Raw genomic sequence first — 22,735 nt, forward strand, 5'->3', positions numbered from 1 at the left:
CAACAATTAGCCGTCGCGGGCCGGATTGATGACACTGGCGGGCCGGATTTGGCCCGCGGGCCGTAGTTTGGAAACCCCTGATCTAGAGTATTGCAAGAATTCATAGAAGAAAACCGAAACCCTTTTTTCTTTGAAAGTTCACCTTCCATGAAAAAACGTAAACATTCTCATTTGATGGAGGACGGAAAGCTATCATAATTTCCTTGTTCGTTCGGGATGTTCTAGAATGTCCGTCTTCTAAAACTTTATAGCGGGCGGCCATCATATTTTCGAAAGCATGACTTTCAGGTTGAAGGGCAAATGCGACACCATTCAAAGAAAATTGTAGGTAAACGAGTATATTTATTTGATTTTTCTGGTACTATCGAATGAAATGCTTCCAAATTATACATTTTCCACAATCCTTCTGCTCGTAGTTCTGAAATACACCAATAAATGCTCGCAATGAATGGAAATATATTTCGTTGACCAATAAAATTCATTAAGTGTTTTTCCAAATTTGGTGATATCATCTGAAACAATCAATCATATCAAGTAGTGCACCTATCAGTGATTGGGATATATCTTTTAAAATAATCCCAGATATTTTGCTATAGTATAAATAGATTTCGGTCTGATACATTGAAGCACTATTCTGAAATCAGTACGTCGATACAGTGACTGATATATTTCTTATAGAACTGAGATAAATCTGAGAAAATGAAGGGAAAAAGTTTGAGTTATTTCATACTGTTTCTCTCTTGCTTTTACCAATGCCAAGTAAGTTTAATTTTTTAAAGTCAATACTATCTTCGAAATGTATCATATTATTATTTTTGTTGCTCAATTGACATATTATCAAAACGCATTTTCGATTTCAACAACTTAATGACAGATAATCATGACAGAAATGGTTATTCAATTGCATAAGATCAAAAACAATTCCAGAATAGAAAATACTCAATATGATTTCTGCAGGAATTAAAGCAGCTGTTTTAAGGACCAAGTTTGAGTTTTGAGAAAATGAAGAAAAGGATAATAAACACACATTTTCCAGATATCTATAATATCAATCGAAATTACACTAATCCATTAGTTGATGAAAATCATGTAACTATCCATGACAATAATTGATCAATATATATATTTATATATATATATATATATATATATATATATATATATATATATATATATATATATATATATATATATATATATATTACAATGTAGGTTTTCATGGATGGTAGAATATGATGTGTTGTTTTTCCGGGTGTTCATCCGTTGGGTACTATTCGATAGTCGACGTTTCGCCATCATCTCAGATGGCATTATCAAGACGAGTTACTGCTTCGCTTCGAGAGGTGTAACTGTTTTGTGGACTCAAAATTAATCTTGTGACCTGTTTGTAGATGGTGTTGTTTTGTTCTTATCGAGTTTTTGTGCTTCTGGGTTCTGGCAGATATACGTCTGTTGGTCTGACCGATATATTGTTGTCCACAGTCCTCGCATGTGATGCTATATACTCCTTGGTTTTCTAGGGAAATTCTCTCTTTCGGTCTGGGCAGCCAACTGGATATCGTTTTGTGCGGTTTGTAGGTTGTCCGAATATTTTTACGTCTTAGTATTCTCCCGATTTTGTCGGTCACACCTTTGATATAAGGTAGTGTCACAGATTGTCTGTCGGGTGGAGAGTCTTCTGTCGTTCTAGTGGATGTTTTTTTGGTTCTTCTTTGTCTGTCGATGGCCTTTTGAATGATCTTTGGTCCGTAGCCATTTTGTCGCAGAGCCTTTGTTGTCTCCCCCAATTCTGTTGCCCTGTTTGTTGGTTCTGTTAGGCGGAAACTGCGTGATATTAACGTGTTGGCTACGGATTGTAGCTGGGTAGGGTGGTGGTGTGATGCTGCTTGTAGGTAGCGGTTGGTGTGTGTGGGTTTTCGGTAAACTGTATAACCCAAATTGCCAGTTGGTTTTCGTGTTATTAGTAGGTCTAGGAAAGGTAGCTGCCTGTTCTCCTCTCTTTCGGTAGTGAACTGGATGCGGGAAAGGATGTTGTTCAGGTAGGTCACAAACCGGTCTAGTTCTTGTTTTCCGTGGGGCCAGATGATGAATATGTCGTCTACATATCTTTTCCACAGAGTTGGTTTGAGGCGAGCGTTGTTAAGTGCTTCTTTCTCGAAGTGCATCATGAACAGGTTTGCGATCACGGGCGATAGGGAGGAACCCATCGGAGCTCCCTCTACCTGTTTATAGAGCTATGAAGAAGCCATTAACAACCCTCAGGTAGAAAAACAGGTAGGAGAACTACCAAAAGCCATCAACAACCCTCAGGTAGAAAAACAGGTAACAAATCCATACAACTTACGCAAGCGAAACCATATAAAAACACCACAAGAAGAACCTAACATCAGTTACACCTCTCGAAGCGAAGCAGTAATTCGTCTTGATAATGCCATCTGAGATGATGGCGAAACGTCGACTATCGAATAGTATACAACGGATGAACACCCGGAAAAACAACACATCATATATATACATATATATACATATATATATATATATATATATATATATATATATATATATATATATACATATATATATATATATATATATATATATATATATATATATATATATATTATATAAAACAGAATAATGACTGTGTTAACTATAAATCGGTTCAGTATACAGCCAAGTGTGAAGGATGGGCAACACTTGGTTGCATCCTTCACACTTGGCTGTACCGTACTGACGAAGGCTAAATAGCCAGAAACACGTGTCTACGGTTTGCCCACTTTCATATGAGTGGACATGCGGATTCGTTTTCCGACGGCATTTCAGGTTAGCTTCCCAAATTTCTGCTACCGCAGTTGTCGGTTGATTGGTCAAACCACCAACACTGACATTGACTGGGGGTCACACCAATAGGTGGTTCCACTTATGTTTCGCTTGCGTTTACGCAGCTATTTTCCTCAAGTACTTTCTTGGTTTTTCTCATTTTGTCTTCAATAGAGGACCGCCTGCCCGGTACTGACGATGCCCAATAGGCTGAAACAGCTGTCTACAGGTGGCTCTTAAATTGAAATCAATATGGGAATCATCAAAAAGTACTTACCTATTTATTTTTGATTTTCATGGAATTATTTTCCAGCAGCTTGAAACCACAATAAAATGTAACAATGTTAATTTATCAAATTATTTTCAGGCAATCGCCGACGTGAAACTTAGTGTATATTATAATACTCTCAGTCCGGAAGTCAAAGACTTCTTCAACGTACAAGTTCGAAAACTCTACAATAATTTGGCACCGTCCTTCAGTCTCGAGTTGGTACCGAATGGATTATGCGGTGTAAGTAAAAAATTATAATGAAAAAAACTTTCTAAAAACGAATTGATACTTAGTCTTTGAAAATGATAAAATATAATCTGATAATGAAAATGGTATACCTATACACAGTGTCTCAATTGTCACGGATCAAACAGAAGAAAGAGAAGGGACTTTTCGACCAAAAAAAAACAATATTTTTTAAATGGAACAACCTATTTTTTATCATGCATTCTGATTCGTGATAACATTGTCAGCAACAAAGTTCATAAGCGACTTATGTGTACAAAAATTTTTTTGTTGAACATATATTTGGGCTCTTCTCTTGACACTACGTGTTGCTCTCAACACAATTTGTTCATCAATTCTATTAATTATAGTTTCAATATAACTTTTCAGTTCATCTTTATTATTATGTTTTATTTTGTTCACCTCATTTTCCAGAAATCCACGAAAATGAAAATATTGAATTGTCATGTCAGGTGAACAAGGAGGTCAGTTCACAGGACCATTTGTAGCAATCCATCTGTTTTCAAAATAGTCTCGCAACATTCTTTCTACGCCACTGAAATAATGTGCTGGTGCTCTATCCTGCTGAAAATAGATTAATGAATTGATGAAATGGGGTCCGTTCAGAGAACTATTGTAGAAAAATGTACCAACAATTCTGCCTCTAAATAAACCACACCAAACATTAATACTGAATCGCCTTTGCGAATTGTGGGGATGGGCTACAAAATGGATTGTGTCTACTACTATAATGAAAATTATTTCTATCATACATCCCACAATTTGAAAAATTAGCCTCATCGTCCCATAAAATATCCTTATAGAAGTTTTGATTTTGTCTGCAATCATTCATAAACCACAGACAAAAATCAAATCGTCTCTCAAGGTCACCAGTTTCTAGTATTTACATTAGTCTCATGAGGAACGGAGGCGTGCACTTCAATTTCTGTACATTCAGATATTACAAAACGTTTTTTATTTCTTCTCTTCTCGAAAATATTTTCATTGTTCTTGAATCGATGAAGAAGCACAGCAAAAAACGCCGGTTAGGTAATTCACGATCCGGGAATGAATTGTTGTAGTAATGGAGTGCTGTCACGTTATCTTTCTGGTAAACCAAGTAGAATTCTAACATATTACATAGTTGACAGTTGACAGTAACAATAATTTATGACATTGTCATGGTATACTCGAGAATATTCGACGAATAGTACTTCAACAAAGTTTCAAGGCAACTTGATTACTCATTATAATTCTGTTTCCTCAAATCAAACACATTTTTTCCAACGGCATCAATATGACGCTCCACTTCTTTCTGTTGTGTACGAAAATCTGTTTGTTCTGTTCTGTTTGAAATCTGTTTTTCCGTTAATCATCTGTCGTCCCCATAGGAACGACAACTCTCAAAAGTTGATTAACTTGTTCGAGCTAAGGACTAACGAGGTCTCACCTTTCAACGCGTGATTCCTAACACGGAAATGGCTTCAATGTTATCATTACGGCAGTCATATTTTGATTCACAAAATGGATTCGGCTAATGGAATGTCATCACGATGAAAATCGTCGTTTCGAAAAAATTAGTACCAAACAGCTAAGTAGTGTCAAAAGTGAGTGGTACTATATAATGATCACGGGTCTTACAAGTTCAAGTCACAGCGCAATTTTTTTTTTGCTGTTAGTAACAGAATATTGTCATAAGTCGCTCATTTTCAACTTTAGGAAGGAATATGATATGAGCTCTGTTGTTGAGAATGTTTTCACGAATCGAAATATATAATGAAATGAATTTAGTTTCAAAAAGCTTGAAAACCCGCTTCTGAAGAACATCGAAATGAAAAGTTGAAAAAAATTTTTTAATGAGCTCAAAACAATGACGAACGAAAAATAATAGTATTATTGTGAAAAAAGCAACGGTTGCTTGATATACAAAAAATATGGCACAAAGAACCCATGATTTTTTCACAATAATATCAGTTTATTCCGTTCGTTATTGTTTCAAGCTTATTTAAAAAAAATCTTACTTTTTAGTTCGATGTTTTTTGAAAGCGTGTTTTACAGTTATTCAAAACTATAATAATTCTTTACTTTTCAGTTTCATGTGCTATAAAAGCGTGTTCCTTAGTTTTTTCAAACAATATTCAGTTTTAACTTTTTGTCCGATTTATTGTAAAAATAATTTTTTTCAAGTTCTAGTCACTAGTATTATGAAACTTTAGACGGCGCAAGAATGTAAAATTCGTCTCAAAATACATGATAAAGTTTGAAGTCTTAAATTCTATAGTAATACTGAGATGCAGGTAGTCTCCAGTACGTCTCCAACAGAGGGCGGAAAGTTGTGAAATTATTTGTTTCGAAGTAAGAAGAAAATTTGCAGTAATAGTTTCAAAAAACAATTCAGTCTTGATATTTCGATTTGAAGTTCAATTCAAATTATTAATGGACTTGAAATTTATTTTTTAGTGAATAATTTCATTTTTCATATCATCCTTTTGATTTAATATGTACCTATGTCAAGCGAAGAAAGTTTTTGGCTTTCTACTACTCCATCTTGATACAGAAAAAAAGAGATGAGGAAACTTTCCAAAGAAAGGAAGGAATCGATTTGAAAATAAGTAACCGTATACATGGATGTGTAGATCATGCAAAGAAGTAACATTCAGGCACAAACTGAAAGAAAGTTGTCCTGAAACAGCTACTTTCATATGAACATTGAATTATACGAAAGAAAAAAACTCTTTCGAAACAAATACTTCTATATGAACCCTGAATCATACAGAAGATACTCGTCTCTACTCTACTACTTTGAATGAATGGTCATACATTGCACTTACGTGGAACACTGTCACCCTCACTCGAATACACCGATGTTTCGCCTTAAGACACTTGCCCAAAGGCTCTTCAGTACCAAATTGAATAACATTCTAGAAAATACACACAATTCATTCATGAATAACGATTTTTAATGTCACAGAATAAGCTTGATCTGCTTATGTCATCGATGACATCGTAATGACATTCATTCACCTATTTGATTCAATCCCAGCCAAGAGGAATCTTATTTGAATTGAAGAGGTTTTAATTTTAGGAGTGATTAATTTTTGGGAAAGAAAGTTTTTGGCTTTGTACTACTCCATCATGATACAAAAAAAGGGAAAGTGGAAAACCAAAAACTTTCTCTCACAAAAATTGATCACTCCTAAAAATATAACCACTTCAATTCAAATATGTCAAGCACTTCAATTCTAATTTTTCGATTTTTTGAAATATTGCGTAACTAAATTTTATAGGTATACTATTTACGATAACGTTTCCATTGTTGAAATCCATATTTTGGTTTGCTTTCAAGTAATCTAATTAGATTTTGAAGTGTATCTTCCGTTTCGTTTAAAACTTTTTTCTGTACTAAATCAAGGGTAATTGAAAATATTCAAATATCTAAATAAATTATCATTCTTGAAATCCATTTTTTATTCTGATTTTTTTCATTAACCTATCAAGGAGGTCACGTACATCAACATCCTCTCGCGAATGGACCAAGCAGGTTACATACAGTGCCATCTGCCCGCGAATAGATCAAGCAATAACGCCGATAATTCTGTCAACATAGATCTCGAGCTTGAAAGTTACAAGCAGACAAACATGCATACAAACATACATGACTGTATTTTTTTTTGTTTTCGGCATCAAGAAGGCCAATAAAAATTCTACAAGTTTGCCCATATAAACAAATTTGTAGCATCAATGATAACGGAGTTATCAATGATGCGGACCCATAGAACTCATCTTCTTCTTCTTCTTCTTTTACTGATTTTCTAAATATACAGTTGTCCTCTGAAATTTCAATATAGCCAGGTATATGATTGAAAATCTTGAGAGCATAATAATATACAGCGTGTATACTGTATGCCCTTTCTTTCAAAACACACCATGAAAAAAGTCAAGCCCACAAGATTTTGTGGGCTAAAACATGTGAAAGTACAGACAATAACAGAATAGGATGATTAGAAATAACAAAATTGTAAACAAAATATCACATTTTCACAATAAATGCTGAAAATGGTGTTCATTACATTCTAAACACTCTGAAATGTTTTTTTGTACGCGACCTGTGGTTGATTCTTCAATTTCCTGGGGATCCAGATCTTCAATACTCCGCACTATTCGCCGTCGCAATTCTTCTTTGGTAAGCACTGGAGTACTGTATACCCTTTCTTTCAAAACACCCATGAAAAAAGTCAAGTGACGTGAGATCGGGTGATCTCGGTGGCCAATCCCACGGCCCTAAACGTTTAAACCAACGATCCTCGAAGAGTTCGTTAAGTTTACTGGAAACTTCCTGGGTGTAATGAGCTGACGCCCCGCCCAGTTGAAACCACGAATTCCTATACTCCTCTATAGGCAAATTTTCAAGAAAATCGGTTACAGTCGTCCTTAATATTTGGAGATATCTCTCTGCATTCAGTGTGTCTTCATAAATGAAGAAGCCAATTTTATCGTTCTTCAGAATACAGAAAACATTCTAGTAATTTTTTTTTCGAAAACCCATTTCTTTTGTAACATAAGGATTATAATCAACTATTGTTTGAAGAGAAGTTTCATTCGATGGTTGAGGAGTATTTTAATAATTATCTTCTCATTGTATTATCTGTGACTAATTGAGAAACATCAAACGAAATCTGTTTAACAAAAATGAGTGATGAACAAGGAAACCATGCCAATTTCCGTTTGAAACAGTTTATCTCGAAAACGGTTCAAAATAGAAATAGTATTATCTGAACAAAGTTAATCTAAAATTGGATGTAGAGCTCAAAAATGTTGGAATATACAGGGTGTTCCATTTGAAAAAATTGAGTTCCACTCATTTTTTCATGAGATCAAAGTATCTGCATTTTTTGAAGACCCTGTATGAGGCAAATGAAAATATGACTCGGAGTGAAGATCCTCATAGTATCACTTCACTCTATTTCAAATTTGATCGTTTTAGTGCAAGAGAGTTCAAGATCAGCATTTATAAAAGTTCATGTTTGGTAAAAAAAAATATCAAATTGATTTATATCTTCTAAACGGTAATAGATAGGTATAGAGAAATAGTATATGAATTTGTTGACAAAGTGAAAATGAATCATAATATGATAATATATACGGGGTGTTCCATTTGAAAAATCAAAGAAGCCGTTACTTTATAGTAGAAGCGACAACGCCGCTTCGTCTAAAATATTATAGGCTTGTAGGTCATATTGACTTAGGCACACTGTGGAATTTTCAGGTTGATCCGTTGAATAGTTTGCCAGAAACGGCTAATTAACGCTCATCATGAAAAGCCCGGTATAAGCTTGACGATTACCATACAATGTCATTTTTGTCTAAAAGATTATAAAGTATTATTATTTTTATGTATTATTATTAAATATAAAACTGATCCGAATGAATTTTTAAATTTCATATCATGTCAAATTCAATAATTATTTTAATTCATGAATCCACCATCAGAACAAAATATATACTTATAATTATCACGCATTCATATGTTTGTTTGAACATATAACTGTTACTCAAATTCTGTTTTCTCAAGTTCTACATTCAGCTGAATGACACATTTGATTCCTGATTTCAGATGGACTTCCTGTCACCAAGTTTAACTGTGAAATGTCCCAATGGCCCGAACGAGGTTCATGTCAATAGAATCCATTCTTGTGCAGTAGGTCGACATTCGGAAAAGGACAGTCTTGAATTTGTTCTGTGCTCGATGGGATCGGATCCGTCCAATGACGAAGATACAAAAAAGGTAAGAAACGTCGACTATGAATTCAGTGATCAGTATATTGACCAAATTGTTCGAGAATAAGTTTCATCAACAATAAGTAAGATGAAACTATTTCAATGATTTCTTCAGAAAATTATATTTTCCGAACAGGCATATCAAAACGTGAAAAACAAATCTTATTCGTATCCACTATATGGAATATTGTGATTCTGAAATGAAATAACTTTTGAATTAATTTCAGTGTGCTGAGAGTGTTGGAATGTCATGGAATGAGCTGGAAACTTGCTTCAACGGCTACTCAGGATTTATCTTTCAAACTGCGAATTATTTCAGAACTTCCGGCATTAACCCCTATATAATGAAAGTTCCTGCTGTTCTCTTCAATGGACACCTTAATAGCACATTGAAAAATGATGCCATCACTAATTTACAAGGAGCGGTGTGTGAATTTTTGAATAACGAACCAGACGCTTGCAAAGAATGATTTCATGCTGCTTTGCTTTCCTGATGAATTATCTTCTTAAGAGTAATTAAATGTCAATGTTGAAGTTTATTTATTATTGTTTTATTCACACCACAGAGTTTGGGATCGTTATAATCAGAGAATAAAAATGTCGAAGAACTTATATTTTCAACGAACCTTTTTCTTGAATACTATTAAAGATACTCGTATTTCTAGAATGGGTTAAAAACAATATGGGTTTGGAACAGGATTATCCATAACTAATAATGATGAAAATAGTAATTTCACATTCATTTTACCCATTTATTTATACAGGGCTATTCAAATTCGTTTCTGTACATAAGGATTTCGTAAACGATAAGATTTTAATATTTTTTTTTAATGTAAAGCACTGAAAGGTCTACCTTGGAACAAAATTTGAATTGTTTATCATAGTTTCAGGGCATACTACGATATTTTCATGGTCAAAAATCGGGATTTTTTATTAGCGATTTTTTTATTGAAAAAATTAATAAGCCACTGGATTCAGAGTTCCTCTAAACAGGTGTGAACAAAATTTCATAAAAAAATATTCATTATTAACAAAGTTATGACAACTCAAATATTCTATACCGACGAAGCCACTTTCACTACAAATGGAGTAGTGTCATTACAGAATTGTCGCTATTGGGCAGCGGATAATCCTAACTGGGTAATGAACTGTAAAAGCCAGTATTCCCAAAAATCAACGTCTGGTGTGGGATATTGAACGAACGAATTATTGTTACTTTCTTTTTTGAGGAAAACATTAATGCGCAGAAGTTTCTAGAATTTTTAAACACAGAGTTTTGGGATGCTATTCACGAGCTGCCAATCAATGAACGATCAAATTTAATTGTCAAGTTAGATGGGTGTTCAGTTCATTATGCCAGAGCTGTGAGGCAATGGCTTAACGAACATTTTCCAAACCGATGGATAGGCCGTGGTAGTCCGTTTATAGAGTGGCCACCCAGATCTCCAGACCTCACAGTTTTGGACTTTTTTCTCTGGGGACTTCTCACACAAAAGGTTTACAAAAACCGCTCAAGAGATAAAAATGAACTTTGTGCAAGAATTCGACAGGTATGTGCAGATATTAGCCCTCAAGAACTAAGGAACGTAACCAGAAACATTCGTAAGCGCTACGACATATGTATCGAAATACGTGGTGGAGCAGTAGAGGCTCCTAGAATATGAGTTAGAATTAATTGTTGCACTGAATCGAAACATTAAAATAATCAGTTATTAGTTACGTTTATTGAAATTTTTTGCTTCATTGTTAGTTGAATTGTGTGAATGTAATTCCGTTATTTTCAATTAAAATATTTACGCTATTTGTTTTTTTTCCATCTGGTGGCACTTATTGTTGAAATCATTAAAAAAATTATACATTGTAACTGTTAGCTGTGTGAGTTTTCGAATTTTTGAGTTGTCATAACTTTGTTAATAATGAATATTTTTTCATCAAATTTTGGTCACACCTATTTAGAGGCACTCTGAATCCAGTGGCGTATTGATTCTTCCAATAAAAAAATCCCGATTTTTGACTAAGAAAAAATATCGTAGTATGCCCTGAAACTTTAATAAACATTTCAAATTCAGTCCCAAGGTAGACCTTTCAGTACTTGACATTTAAAAAAAAATATTTAAATCAATTCACAAATTCATATTTTAGGGGGGTGTTTCCATTAAAAATGGGTCACACTGTAGATCATCAGTTAAACTGTGGCAAAGTTGCGTATTTCAGAGACCTATTCAATGATGTGAAAAAATCGAATATAGCTCTTTTGGGTCTGGAGATATATAAAAAAACCAAAAAATCCCAAATTATTTTTTTGCCTATATCTTCTTTATTCGCAGAGATATTGAAAATATGTTCACATTTTGCTATAGGCACTTTATGTGAGCTTTCAGAATATGTCCATGAATCTTTTATACATGGTGTCATCTGACTTGGTCACTCCCATCTTTGAATTTTTAAATACGGACCTGTATTTTTTGTTGTAGTTTTTGTATCGTCGACGTTCAGTTCATACTGAGAAATTGAATTCAATTTTATAGTTCGGGATGTTTCAGAAAAATTTTGATTATAATTGTGTGAATTATTCCCTTTCGAATAACATCTGAAACGAACAATATAATTGAAATGAAAATTGAAATGAAGTAATTCATATACAAAAAAAAATTAATGGCGCAATGAATGTTAGAATTGGAGTTCTTTCATTCTGAGACATTTTTGAACTCGGTTTTTCATATTAATTACTGCCCTTAATACACTTATTTGCTGCATTGTTGCGAAATCATTCAAAATCTTCAATCTCGAGTCTTCGACATTTTCTATCTCTCTGACATCGTAAATCCTATTGTTCAATGCCTCCCCATAGAAAATACTCCAAAATAGTAAGATCAGGTGATCTTGCAGGCTATATTATTGGCCCATTATCTGTCTCGGAATGAAAGGATTCCAATTCGAACAATAACTGCGCCATTAATTTTTCTGTGTAAATTCATTACTTCATTTCAATTATCATTACAATTATAGTGTTCGTTTCGGATGTTATTAGCTAGCTCTCTAATTTATTCAAATATTTGTATGCAACTATAGCTGGGTTGACAATAAAGACGATTATTATTATTATTATTATTATTATTATTATCATGAAAGCTTTCTTATTCGAAGTTCATTGTAGAGTTATTCACACCACAACCTCCATATTTAAAGATGATTGCCTTATTACTTTAAAAAGAATTTTTACTGAAAACTCATGTCCAGAAAAACTTGTAAACACTTTACTTTTCACTTTTACTAAAACAAATTCAATTCAGACAACCTTTAATACAAACCAAGAAAACCAAGATTCAAACAAAAAATTCCGTAGCCTTCCATACGTAAAAGATTTAACTTCGAAATTAATTAATGTTCTGAAGAAAACAAATCTCAGAATTGCTCACAAGAATGTTGAAACAACAAATCAATTCTTTTCAGAATTAAAAACACCTGTTAATACTGATCAAAATTATAATATCGTTCATAAGATACCTTGCAAAGATTGTCATTTATTGATTCATGTCAAAATTAATTTTCAAAATATTTTTCGTTTCGATTTGCTGCTAATTTTTTATATTAATCTCATGTTGAGTGAGTTATATCTGTAACGTTTCAAACATATATTTTTACAATCATCTTTTCTGTTATCCTGAAGAAGGAAATTAACATATCCGAAAGCTTGACAAACAAGCAAAGAGTTTTCATCATTGACCTTGACTGCAACCTCAAGATACCATCTGATTAATTCATAGATTCAGTCATTAAATATCCTACTTTTATATATATATATATATATATATATATATATATATATATATATATATATATATATATATATATATATATGTTAACTCGAAGATTCTCACGGATAAAGTATGATGAGCTGTTTTCTCGGGTTTCGCTCCATGTTCTGTGTATTTTCTCCCCATAAGGATTATTTTCACAACGTTTCGGCAAAGTCTCATTTGCCATCTTCTGGTGATGTCTGGTTTTTTCAACTAGTCTAGCTGTCAACTAGTCAACTAGTCTAGTTGAAAAAACCAGACATCACCAGAAGATGGCAAATGAGACTTTGCCGAAACGTTGTGAAAATAATCCTTATGGGGAGAAAATACACAGAACACGGAGCGAAACCCGAGAAAACAGCTCATCATATATATATATATATATATATATATATATATATGACTAAAGTTCATTTCCAAGACTTTTCCTGCTAACTAATGGCTAGTTCCAAGACTTTTGTATAGTTCCAGGACGGTCTTGGAAGAGTTTTATGTTTAATGTAGACTACCGGTACCTCAATATATAGTTCCAGGACGGTCTTGGAAAAATAATAGTCTTGGAACCCATGTTACCAATATAAATAACTCATGTGTAGCTGGCGCCGACTTTGTGCGCCAGCTTCACATGAGTGCAAAAACACACTTTTTGGAGTTCTGGGTCGATTTGATAGAGTTCAATTTGCTGAAACTATTCATATGAATAGTTTCAGCAAATTGTGTATTTCAATAAGAGAAAGTAGTGGCGCTTACTTCACACGGTGCCAACTTTTTCGAAAAACTTAGTTCTGGTGGTATTTTTCGATGAAGATGAAGAAGGATAGTTCTGGAGTTCTTGACCATTCTGGAATATAGCTCAGCCGAAATAAAAAAGTTATTGAAGAAGAAAATCTATTTTTGACTTATGAAAATTATCATTTTGGAAAAAAAATCAAGAGATATTTCAGTTCTGGTGAGAGTTCTGAGTAGCAATCGGCAAGTTCTATAAAATATGTCAATCGAATTTTATAAAAAAATCGAAACTTCAATTTATTGGCCATCACAAGGTGAGCAATTCTAAAAACCAACATTTTCAATAATGACAGAAATGAATCTCAGAACAGTTCTGATGGAAGTTCTGAATAGCACTCGGCAAGTTATACAGAATATGTCATTAGACTTTTATCGAAAAATCGAAACTTTTCAATTTATTTATGCGAAACTCGAAAAACCAAAATTTCGAATGACAGAAAGGAATCTCAGAGCAGTTCTGATGGGAGTTTTGAGTAGCATTCGGCGAGATCGACAAAATATGTTGATCGAGTTTTAGGGAAAAATGTGTTTTTGCAAAAAGTCGGCACCAGCTTCAGATGGTGTATATAATGTATAATTTAATATTTTTACAAGCACGTTGATATCAATTTTGTGAGATTCCATGTTACCCCGGAGAATTCTCAATATATGAAGGTAAAAGAACAAATATGTTTTGTAAGATTCTATTTGAGAAGCAATATTACACTGAAAAATCACAGTTAATCGGTCATGTTGTGGATGGCATTGTAAGTACACGCTTTTTGTGTTTTCACCGAGCCACTATGTGAATTCACATATTGAAATCGCAATCAATTTACTTTGACATCACAAGAACTGTGGTAGAATCCAATATCCTGTGATTTGAAAATCACTCTTCATTTTAACTTACGAGAATTTTGAATTTGCATTCTGATTATGAATTCATGTTGTGATATTCATATTAATTTCGATATTACCTACACTTCAGGCTACTTTTTTTAGTGATCTCATGTAAATGCAGCTGACGATTATGAAAAGGCAAGAAAATTCTATTTACTGTGAAAAAAGGTGCTTTTATATTGAAAATGACACAATTGATGGAAAACATTCAAATTATAGTCAGTAGTACCGTGCCTATTGATTTTTTGCTCTCCTGTAGACATTGTCAAGAGCATTTGACAATATTTCTTTATATTTCAGTTGTATGGATTGATTCGATAGTCCTGAAATATTTCAATAGAGATTATTGGCAATTTATCTAGCGTGTAAATTACCTATGATCTTTTTAGAAATCGCAGTAAAATCGTTATTTGATAAAAATTATTGGAAACTCTTCACATAAACGCTGAATTTAAAAAATAAAGAGACCTAATCGTGAACCAAGTGAGATATCGTGGTGTGATTTATTCAACGTATTCAATGTGTACCTTGTATATTTGCTGTATCCGAAGTGGAATGGTGCCATTGAATATTTCAAAGTGGTTGGTTTTTCAGAGGTTGTTACACGAAAACTGTAATCAATAGTATATGGTGGAGAGAACATGGATACTGATAATACAGATTTATATGTAAGATATAACTTTATCAATGTCCAAATCCATCCTGTTTCGACGAATAAATCTACTGCAACGAAGAAAACAATTTTTCATTCACCTGAATGTTATGTTTTGTTTATTCAATTTCATCTCGAGCATTGAATTGAATTCGTGTATATTTCGAGAAAAGGTTTTTCAAAAAAGTATTGTTCAATGGTCGATGTTACTCATCACCAAAATAAAAAAGTGCACATGAACATGGGACTGTATAGTTTTTGAGATACAAGGTGTTGAACATTTTCTAAAAATGTTTTTTTTTCAATATTCTGTATCACGACACGAGAAAATATATAGTTCTATTAGTTTTTTGCTTAGACTTATTATAGAGAAATAAAATGTTTTTTTTTCAATATTCTGTATCACGACATGAGAAAATATATAGTTCTATTAGTTTTTTGCTTAGACTTATTATAGAGAAATAAAATGTTTTTTTTTTCAATATTCTGTATCACGACACGAGAAAATATATAGTTCTATCAGTTTTTTGCTTAGACTTATTATAGAGAAATTCAATGTTACCCAAATAATTGATGAATAAATGATATCTTCGAATCCACTATCAAGCGTTAGCTCATTTTTGCCATAGGATTTTGTTTTAAAATTTCCCTCATTTCATATGATTGAAATGAATCTGGGCCAAAATTAGATGTACTCACTTATACAGGGTGTTAGTGAATAAGTGCGACAAACTTCCGGAGATGATACTGTATAGCTTTTGTCCGCGAATTCTTCGTATTTGTGGATACCAGATGTTAAGGTTTTCTTAAAAATTGACTATTCATTTATTGCTCTGAAACCAGTCGAGGAATGCAAATGAAATTTGCTGGGCTTCAAGGGGTAGTTATTGCACATTTTCTTACATGCAATTGAGAATTTTGTTCATCAGTGGCGGGCGTACGGGTAATGATCTCATTTTTTTTTAAAGAAAAACTGGTACATCAAATACGTATGTGAGATATTTGAAACTAACAATAATTTTTGAATTCTTCGTTCAATTTGTGACAGAAAATCTCTCTTACCTTTTTTCATATGGAGGGCCGTTTTTATGCAAAAAAAAAATATCTTAACGCATACTTTTCATTTCTTCAATACACTATTAGGAACAACAGAAAATAACACTCATAAATAAATAGGCGCATATCTATAACAAATGTTCAAAATGACCTCTCTCAGACGTTATACAAGATTCAACTCTTCGCTTCATTGATTGTCGTATTCGCGTAAATATTCCTGATGTATTTCTTATTGCCTATATTATATTATTATTGCCGGCTATAATTCGTTTCCTCAGGTCTTCTACATTTTCGATGAGAGAGGAATAAACCAACGACTTGAGAAAATCCGAATGCAAATATGTAGAAGATTTAAATCCGACGATCGAGCAGGCCAATGTTCCGTACCTCCTCTACCTATCCAATGATTTGGATATTATGTATCTAAGTGAATACGTACATTATTGCTAAAATGGGCTTGTGCACCATCATGAATCAACCATAAGTGCTGTCTCAGCTGTAGAGAGATTTCTTCAAAAAGAACAGGTAACTCTTCATGTAGAAAATGAAGGTAAAAGTCGCTAAATATAATCATCAATTACCCCAAGCCATACATTTACTGAAAATTGATGATGAAAATGCGCTTCAAATATTCCACGTGGATTTTTCTCAGTCCAGAAGTGATATGGAAATTTCATATACATTATCGTCCAGAATTAGCTTCGTAAGTAAACAAAACGCCATTTGAAAAATTAAGAATGTGAGCAATTTGATGAAGAATCCAATGGCAAAAACTACGTGCGGAAAAAAGTCCCTAGGTAGTGGAGCTTGCACACGTTAAATATGAAACGGATACAATTGCTGTTCTGTAAGAATTTTGAATATAGTGAAGTTGCTTACATTCAATATGTTGGAAATTTTTCGATTATGTGTTGTAGGTTACTCTATGGACAAAATGCATCTCTGACAATTCCACATTTGTATATTTTTTCAGTCTTTCCGATAAAAAAAAAATTAATTACTTATTGATATTTATACTATATAGCTGGAAGCTTAATAATGATGAAACGTTAATTTGATATTTCGTTGAATTATTCGTTTTTGAGAATGTTGACAGTAGCCTACTAGCTTCGCACAAGTCTCTCGAAGACTTCTGAGGGTTGCCGTAAGGGAGCAGCCTGTTGACAGAGAAAAAACAATTTCAGAACAGTTTAAGAATAACAATGACAAACACGCGTGAAAATGTTTTATTTATTTATATGAAAACGGCGCCCATACAAAAAAAAAGTCAAGGGGGAAATTTTTGTCACAAATTGAACGAGTAATTCAGAAATGATTCTTAGTTTGAGCTCATTACCTGTATGCGCGCCAATGATGAACATAAAGTTTTTATTTGCATGTCAGAGAATGCGCAATAACTAACTACCTCTCCAAATTTAATTTGCATAGCTTGACCGGTTCCAGAACAATAAATAAATAGTCAGTTTTTAAGTAAAACTTTAACAACCTGTATATCGGAAAACTAAGTATTTGCAGATAAAAGTTATACAGTAAAATGTCATTAATTTTTCATACAGAATCACACTCTGGAGTTTATTTCACTTATTAACTAAATACCCTGTGTATGAATGTTTTTCATGATGCACTGTTTGGAACCTTTGCTGCAGTAATGAATATTACTGGAGTTTTTTCCCAACACCGAATCATTATTTTTAACACCTCGACACGTGTTTTGATCACCAAGTGATCATCTTCAAAGAGGAAGATAAACTCTAATCTATCTTCCTCTTTGAAGATGATCACTTGGTGATCGAAACACGTGTCGAGGTGTTAAAAATAACGATTTGGTGTTGGAAAAAAAATCCAGTAATATTTATGAATGTTTTGACAAATCAGATCTAAAAACGATGATGCCAAGACGTCTAGAGTGGTGAAAAAGTGGAAATTGTAGAAAAATTCCATGGACTATGAATGAAGTGAATTTTCGAAAATTCGATCACCTGTTTTTTTTTGCTGATGTTTTCATTAGATTCCCCATGACGGATATAATATAATAATTCTAGGTATGATTGGGTAATGTTGGGATTCTAAGATTAAAGAATAATTAATGCACCACCTTACGGAAAAGAGTCAATATTGTTTTGATCGAAACCAAATTTTGGTTTGAGGGTTTTGCAACAAGACAAATACCATGTCATAGTTTTTTTGCTTATAGACGTCAGGAAATTGAAAAAGGTTGATATATTCATAATAATATATAATTTGAATTATCGGATTATTATAATTATTACTTTTCAGTAATCACTACAATGGTGAAATCGATAGTGTCACCAAATCTTTCAGACTGATATCCCTATCAAATAGAAGAGAGGTTTTGGATATATTGTTATTACATAAAATCACGAACAACACCATAGACAACTCTGACCCTTTTACAAAAGGAAGAATCAGAACTACCAGATATTCTCATTGACAACTTCACAAGACTGTACCTGAATTGTAATAGCAGTAATGAAAGAGACTTTGCTTTGGAAGACGACTGGATGTTTCTCAAGCTGAATATTTTGAAACAAACTCCGAGAGAATCGTGCGTAGTATGTAATGCAAAACTCAATCTGAATCGGTTAATTTTGAAGTGCCCAATCAATGTTTGTGTTTTGAAAAATATTTATATCAGAGATAATGCCTAGTTCTTGCATACATCACTTGGAGGATGAGAACGGTTTTCTCCTGAGACTAATTCTTTCTTGGATGCAGTTTAATTTTCGATCATGTAGAATGAAAAAAATGTAAGAACTTAGGAATGTACAGAACATGCCCCAATGGGATTACCACGATCAAGAGAGTTTTACAGATGGAGAATTCAAATCGATGATTCCAATGAATAAGGATCAGTTTTGCAATATCTTTACCTACTGCGATTCTGTACCAGTAGAAGGTGGAAACAGATATATTTATAAAAAAGATTTTGAACAATGTCTCTTCGAAGATTTTTTAAATGGCATTTTCAAATATCTTTCATATCTACCATATATCCTAGATTCACAGACAGAATTGTAAAACTCTTGGGGAAATACAACAACAAAACGGTTTTCAAACTCAACAAGAAGATACAACTGAACCCCAAGTCGGCTAAAGACAAAAGAGACCCACTATCAGCAGCAGGAGTATATCCCATACCGTGCACTTGTGGGAAGGTATATATCGGTACCACCAAAATATTGCGTACAAGGCTGAACAAACATGGAAGAAACTGTAGACTATGCTAAATGGGCAAGTCGGCTGTGGCGAAACACGCACTCGGTGAGGGAAACCACAGGATTCTATTTGAAAACTCAAAACTTATTGCCCCCCACCAGGAATACCAAAGCCGGCTGGTACGGGAGGCAATAGAGATCCCACTAACACACGGATAATTTCAACAGAAAAGAGGAAGATGTGATCCTCAACCGAATATGGAATCCCATTCTAAGAAGTTCAAGAATAGCAAACATCGTGACGCCAGGTAGAACGAATGTTAATGAAAATTTACTGAATCCAGGTATAGTAAATAGCAATTCAAACTACTTGAACCCATCTGAATATGCTCTACGCAGTCGGAATACCTAGTCATCGGAGTCAAAATCAAGATGTATGAGTCTCTGAAGAAGCTATCCATTTGCGCCAGCGGAACGTCAGGAAGAATCTTCAATAAACGTAGGCCTTCAAACCCGAATAGAAGTAGTGATACTGAAAACCTTATCCATTTTGTCTAGTAGGGAAAAAATGTCTCTAGCCGTGTATGAAATGAAATTTGATCGGATGTAGAACTCAAGACGTTATTAGAGTAAAACCGAAAACAACGAAGAGAAACACGGAATATAAGTTGAAGTAAGGATTCCGTAGGTGGTACGAATTGTCTAGTGTTCGTTCCTCGTACCTGACCTCTGTTATTGATTAACCAAAGGAAGATTTTTCAATTTTCTTCATATTTATAACAGTGCATTGAAGAAATTTATCACAAATATGAATTCAGGAAAATATTAAAAACTATTAATTTTTTCCCAAGTCCATTTGACAAACGTCAAAACACATCAAAATGAGTAAATAAGTACAAATATTGAATCATGGATGTTACTTTTCATTTCAAAAAGTATCAGTGATTCTCAACAGTCCATCTGCATCTTATATCGTTATCTAATTTTTATAGAATATTTGAAAGGAAGTCCTGGTATTATACGGTTTATACAAAAATTGATATATAAAAAAGACTGACATGAGTATACATATCCATTTTATGAATGGCATCTGTTGAGTGAACTCATATATCACAAAAAAACCTAGATACACTTTGGTATAATTTTTTCTCAAATGTACAAAATGTCCTTGTACTCGCTGTTAGTCATATAAAATTCTAGGTACAGTAAATAGCAATCTAAACTACTTGAATCCATATGAATATGCTCCATGCAGTCGGAATACCCAGTCATCGGAGACAAAATCAAGATGGATGAGTCTCTGAAGAAGCTATCCATTTGCGCCAGCGGAACGTCAGTAAGAATCTTCAAAAAACGTAGGCCTTCAAATCCGAATAGAAGTAGTGATACTGAAAACCTCGGCCGCGAAAGTCTTAACCATTTTGTCTAGTAGGGAAACATGTTTCTAGTCGTGTAGGAAATAAGATTTGATCCGATGTAGAACTCAAGATGTAATTAGAGTAAAAACGAAAACAACGAAAAGAAACACGGAATATAAATTGAAGTGGTACGAATGATCTAGTGTTCGTTCCTCGAACTTGACATCTGTTATTGATTAACCAAAGGAAGATTTTTCAATTTTCTTGATATTTCTAATAGTGAATCGAAGAAATTGATCACAAATATGAATTCAGGGGAATATTAAAAACTATTAATTTTTTCCCAAATCCATTTGACAAACGTCAAAACACATCCAAAGAAGTAAATAAGTAAAAATATTGCATCATTGATGTTACTTTTCATTTTAGAAAGTATCAGTCATTCCCAACAGTACAACAGTCCATCTGCATCTCATATCGTAATCTATTTTTCATAGACAATTTGAAAGGAAGTCCTGGTATTATACGGTTTATACAAAAATTGATATATAAAAAAGACGGACATGAGTATATCCATTTTATGAATAGCATCTGTTAAGTGAACCCATATATGACAAAAATAACCCATATACACTTTGGTATAAATATTTTTCCAAATGTACAAAATGTCCCTGTACTCGCTGTTAGTCATATATATATATATATATATATATATATATATATATATATATATATATATATATAAGCTTTCACTTAATTCATATGTCTTGTAATTTCACAGTTGATACGTGTTTTTATCATGATCACAACGTTCATATTTTAATTTTAACTCAACTCAATTGCGACCAATCTCACTAACATTGTAAGTATTCGTCTGTTAACTTAAGTTCTGTATTAATCCAAAATCTATCATCTTAGCTCCCTGATGATGACAATAACAATTGTCGAAATATTGGAAATATAATGTTATAAGAGTACACTTGCGCTTTGCTGCTATCCCAAATAACTCCAAGGAATTGTATATATATATATATATATATATATATATATATATATATATATATATATATATATATATATATATAGAATGGAAGAACTCTGCTTTACTTTGCCTTCTAGTGGAAAGCTTCTTCAGGGCCTATAATTTAGTGAGTTGTGGGTTTTTTTGCCAATGAATGAAATTACGAATCATACTTAGGGGCCATCCATAAAGTACGTCACACGAATTTTAGGACTTTTGAACCCCTCCCCCCGTCCTTGTCACAGGTTGTCACATTTTTATAACCCCCCCTCCTGATGTGACGTCACACAATTTTAAAATTAATGTATGTATTTAAAAATAATCGAGAGAAAACAGCTATTTTCATTTTTTACTTATTTTTATTAAATAATAATCTAATAAAATCAATATAAAGTCCAACATTTCATAAAACCGAAAAAACAAACGACTAGTTAGAAAATAATAAACGATTACAGAGATAGAAAGATGTAATTACGGACTATTTTATAATAATCTAAATTAAAGATGTTTAACTGATTTAGCCTAATTAGTTGTATTATAAATTTTGAACTTACTTTACTGTCTTGTGGCTTTACTAGTGCTAATGCCTTTGATGAAGAAGGATTCTTTGAGAAAAAACTCAAAAGTGTCCCCTTTTTTTTGGTCAATTTCACTTGTAATTCTTTAATTTTTGATTCTGTCTCATCTTCAATGTTATCATTATTTTTTAATCTTTTCCATAAGGCGTTAACTTCTTCTTGTATGATTTGTTTTTTTTTGTCAGCATAAGCTGCACTATAGGCATCGAATAATCTGCGGTAAAGACTACCTAAATCAATCTTTTTGTTCATTTCAAAATAATTTAATGAATTAAAATTGTTAAAACAATTAAACTGAGAAAACTATCACTGTCACTCGGCAAAAGTCAATC

General features: G+C 33.1%; 1 protein-coding gene across 1 annotated transcript; it reads left to right on the forward strand.

Annotated features, from left to right (window-relative positions):
• Positions 1-598: 598 nt before the first annotated feature.
• LOC111516786 (GILT-like protein 1) lies at positions 599-9,633 on the forward strand. The gene is made up of 4 exons (XM_074186637.1): positions 599-759; positions 3,188-3,331; positions 8,931-9,101; positions 9,322-9,633. Exons 1-4 carry the CDS (start codon positions 700-702, stop codon positions 9,562-9,564), a joined length of 618 nt encoding a protein of 205 aa, XP_074042738.1. The 5' UTR covers positions 599-699; the 3' UTR covers positions 9,565-9,633.
• The last annotated feature ends 13,102 nt before the right edge of the window (positions 9,634-22,735 follow it).

This window comes from Leptinotarsa decemlineata, unplaced genomic scaffold, assembly GCF_025532065.1.
Source record: "Leptinotarsa decemlineata unplaced genomic scaffold, Ldec_3_MD MMD2_P_RNA_scaffold_4, whole genome shotgun sequence".
NCBI classification, from domain to species: Eukaryota; Metazoa; Arthropoda; class Insecta; order Coleoptera; family Chrysomelidae; genus Leptinotarsa; species Leptinotarsa decemlineata.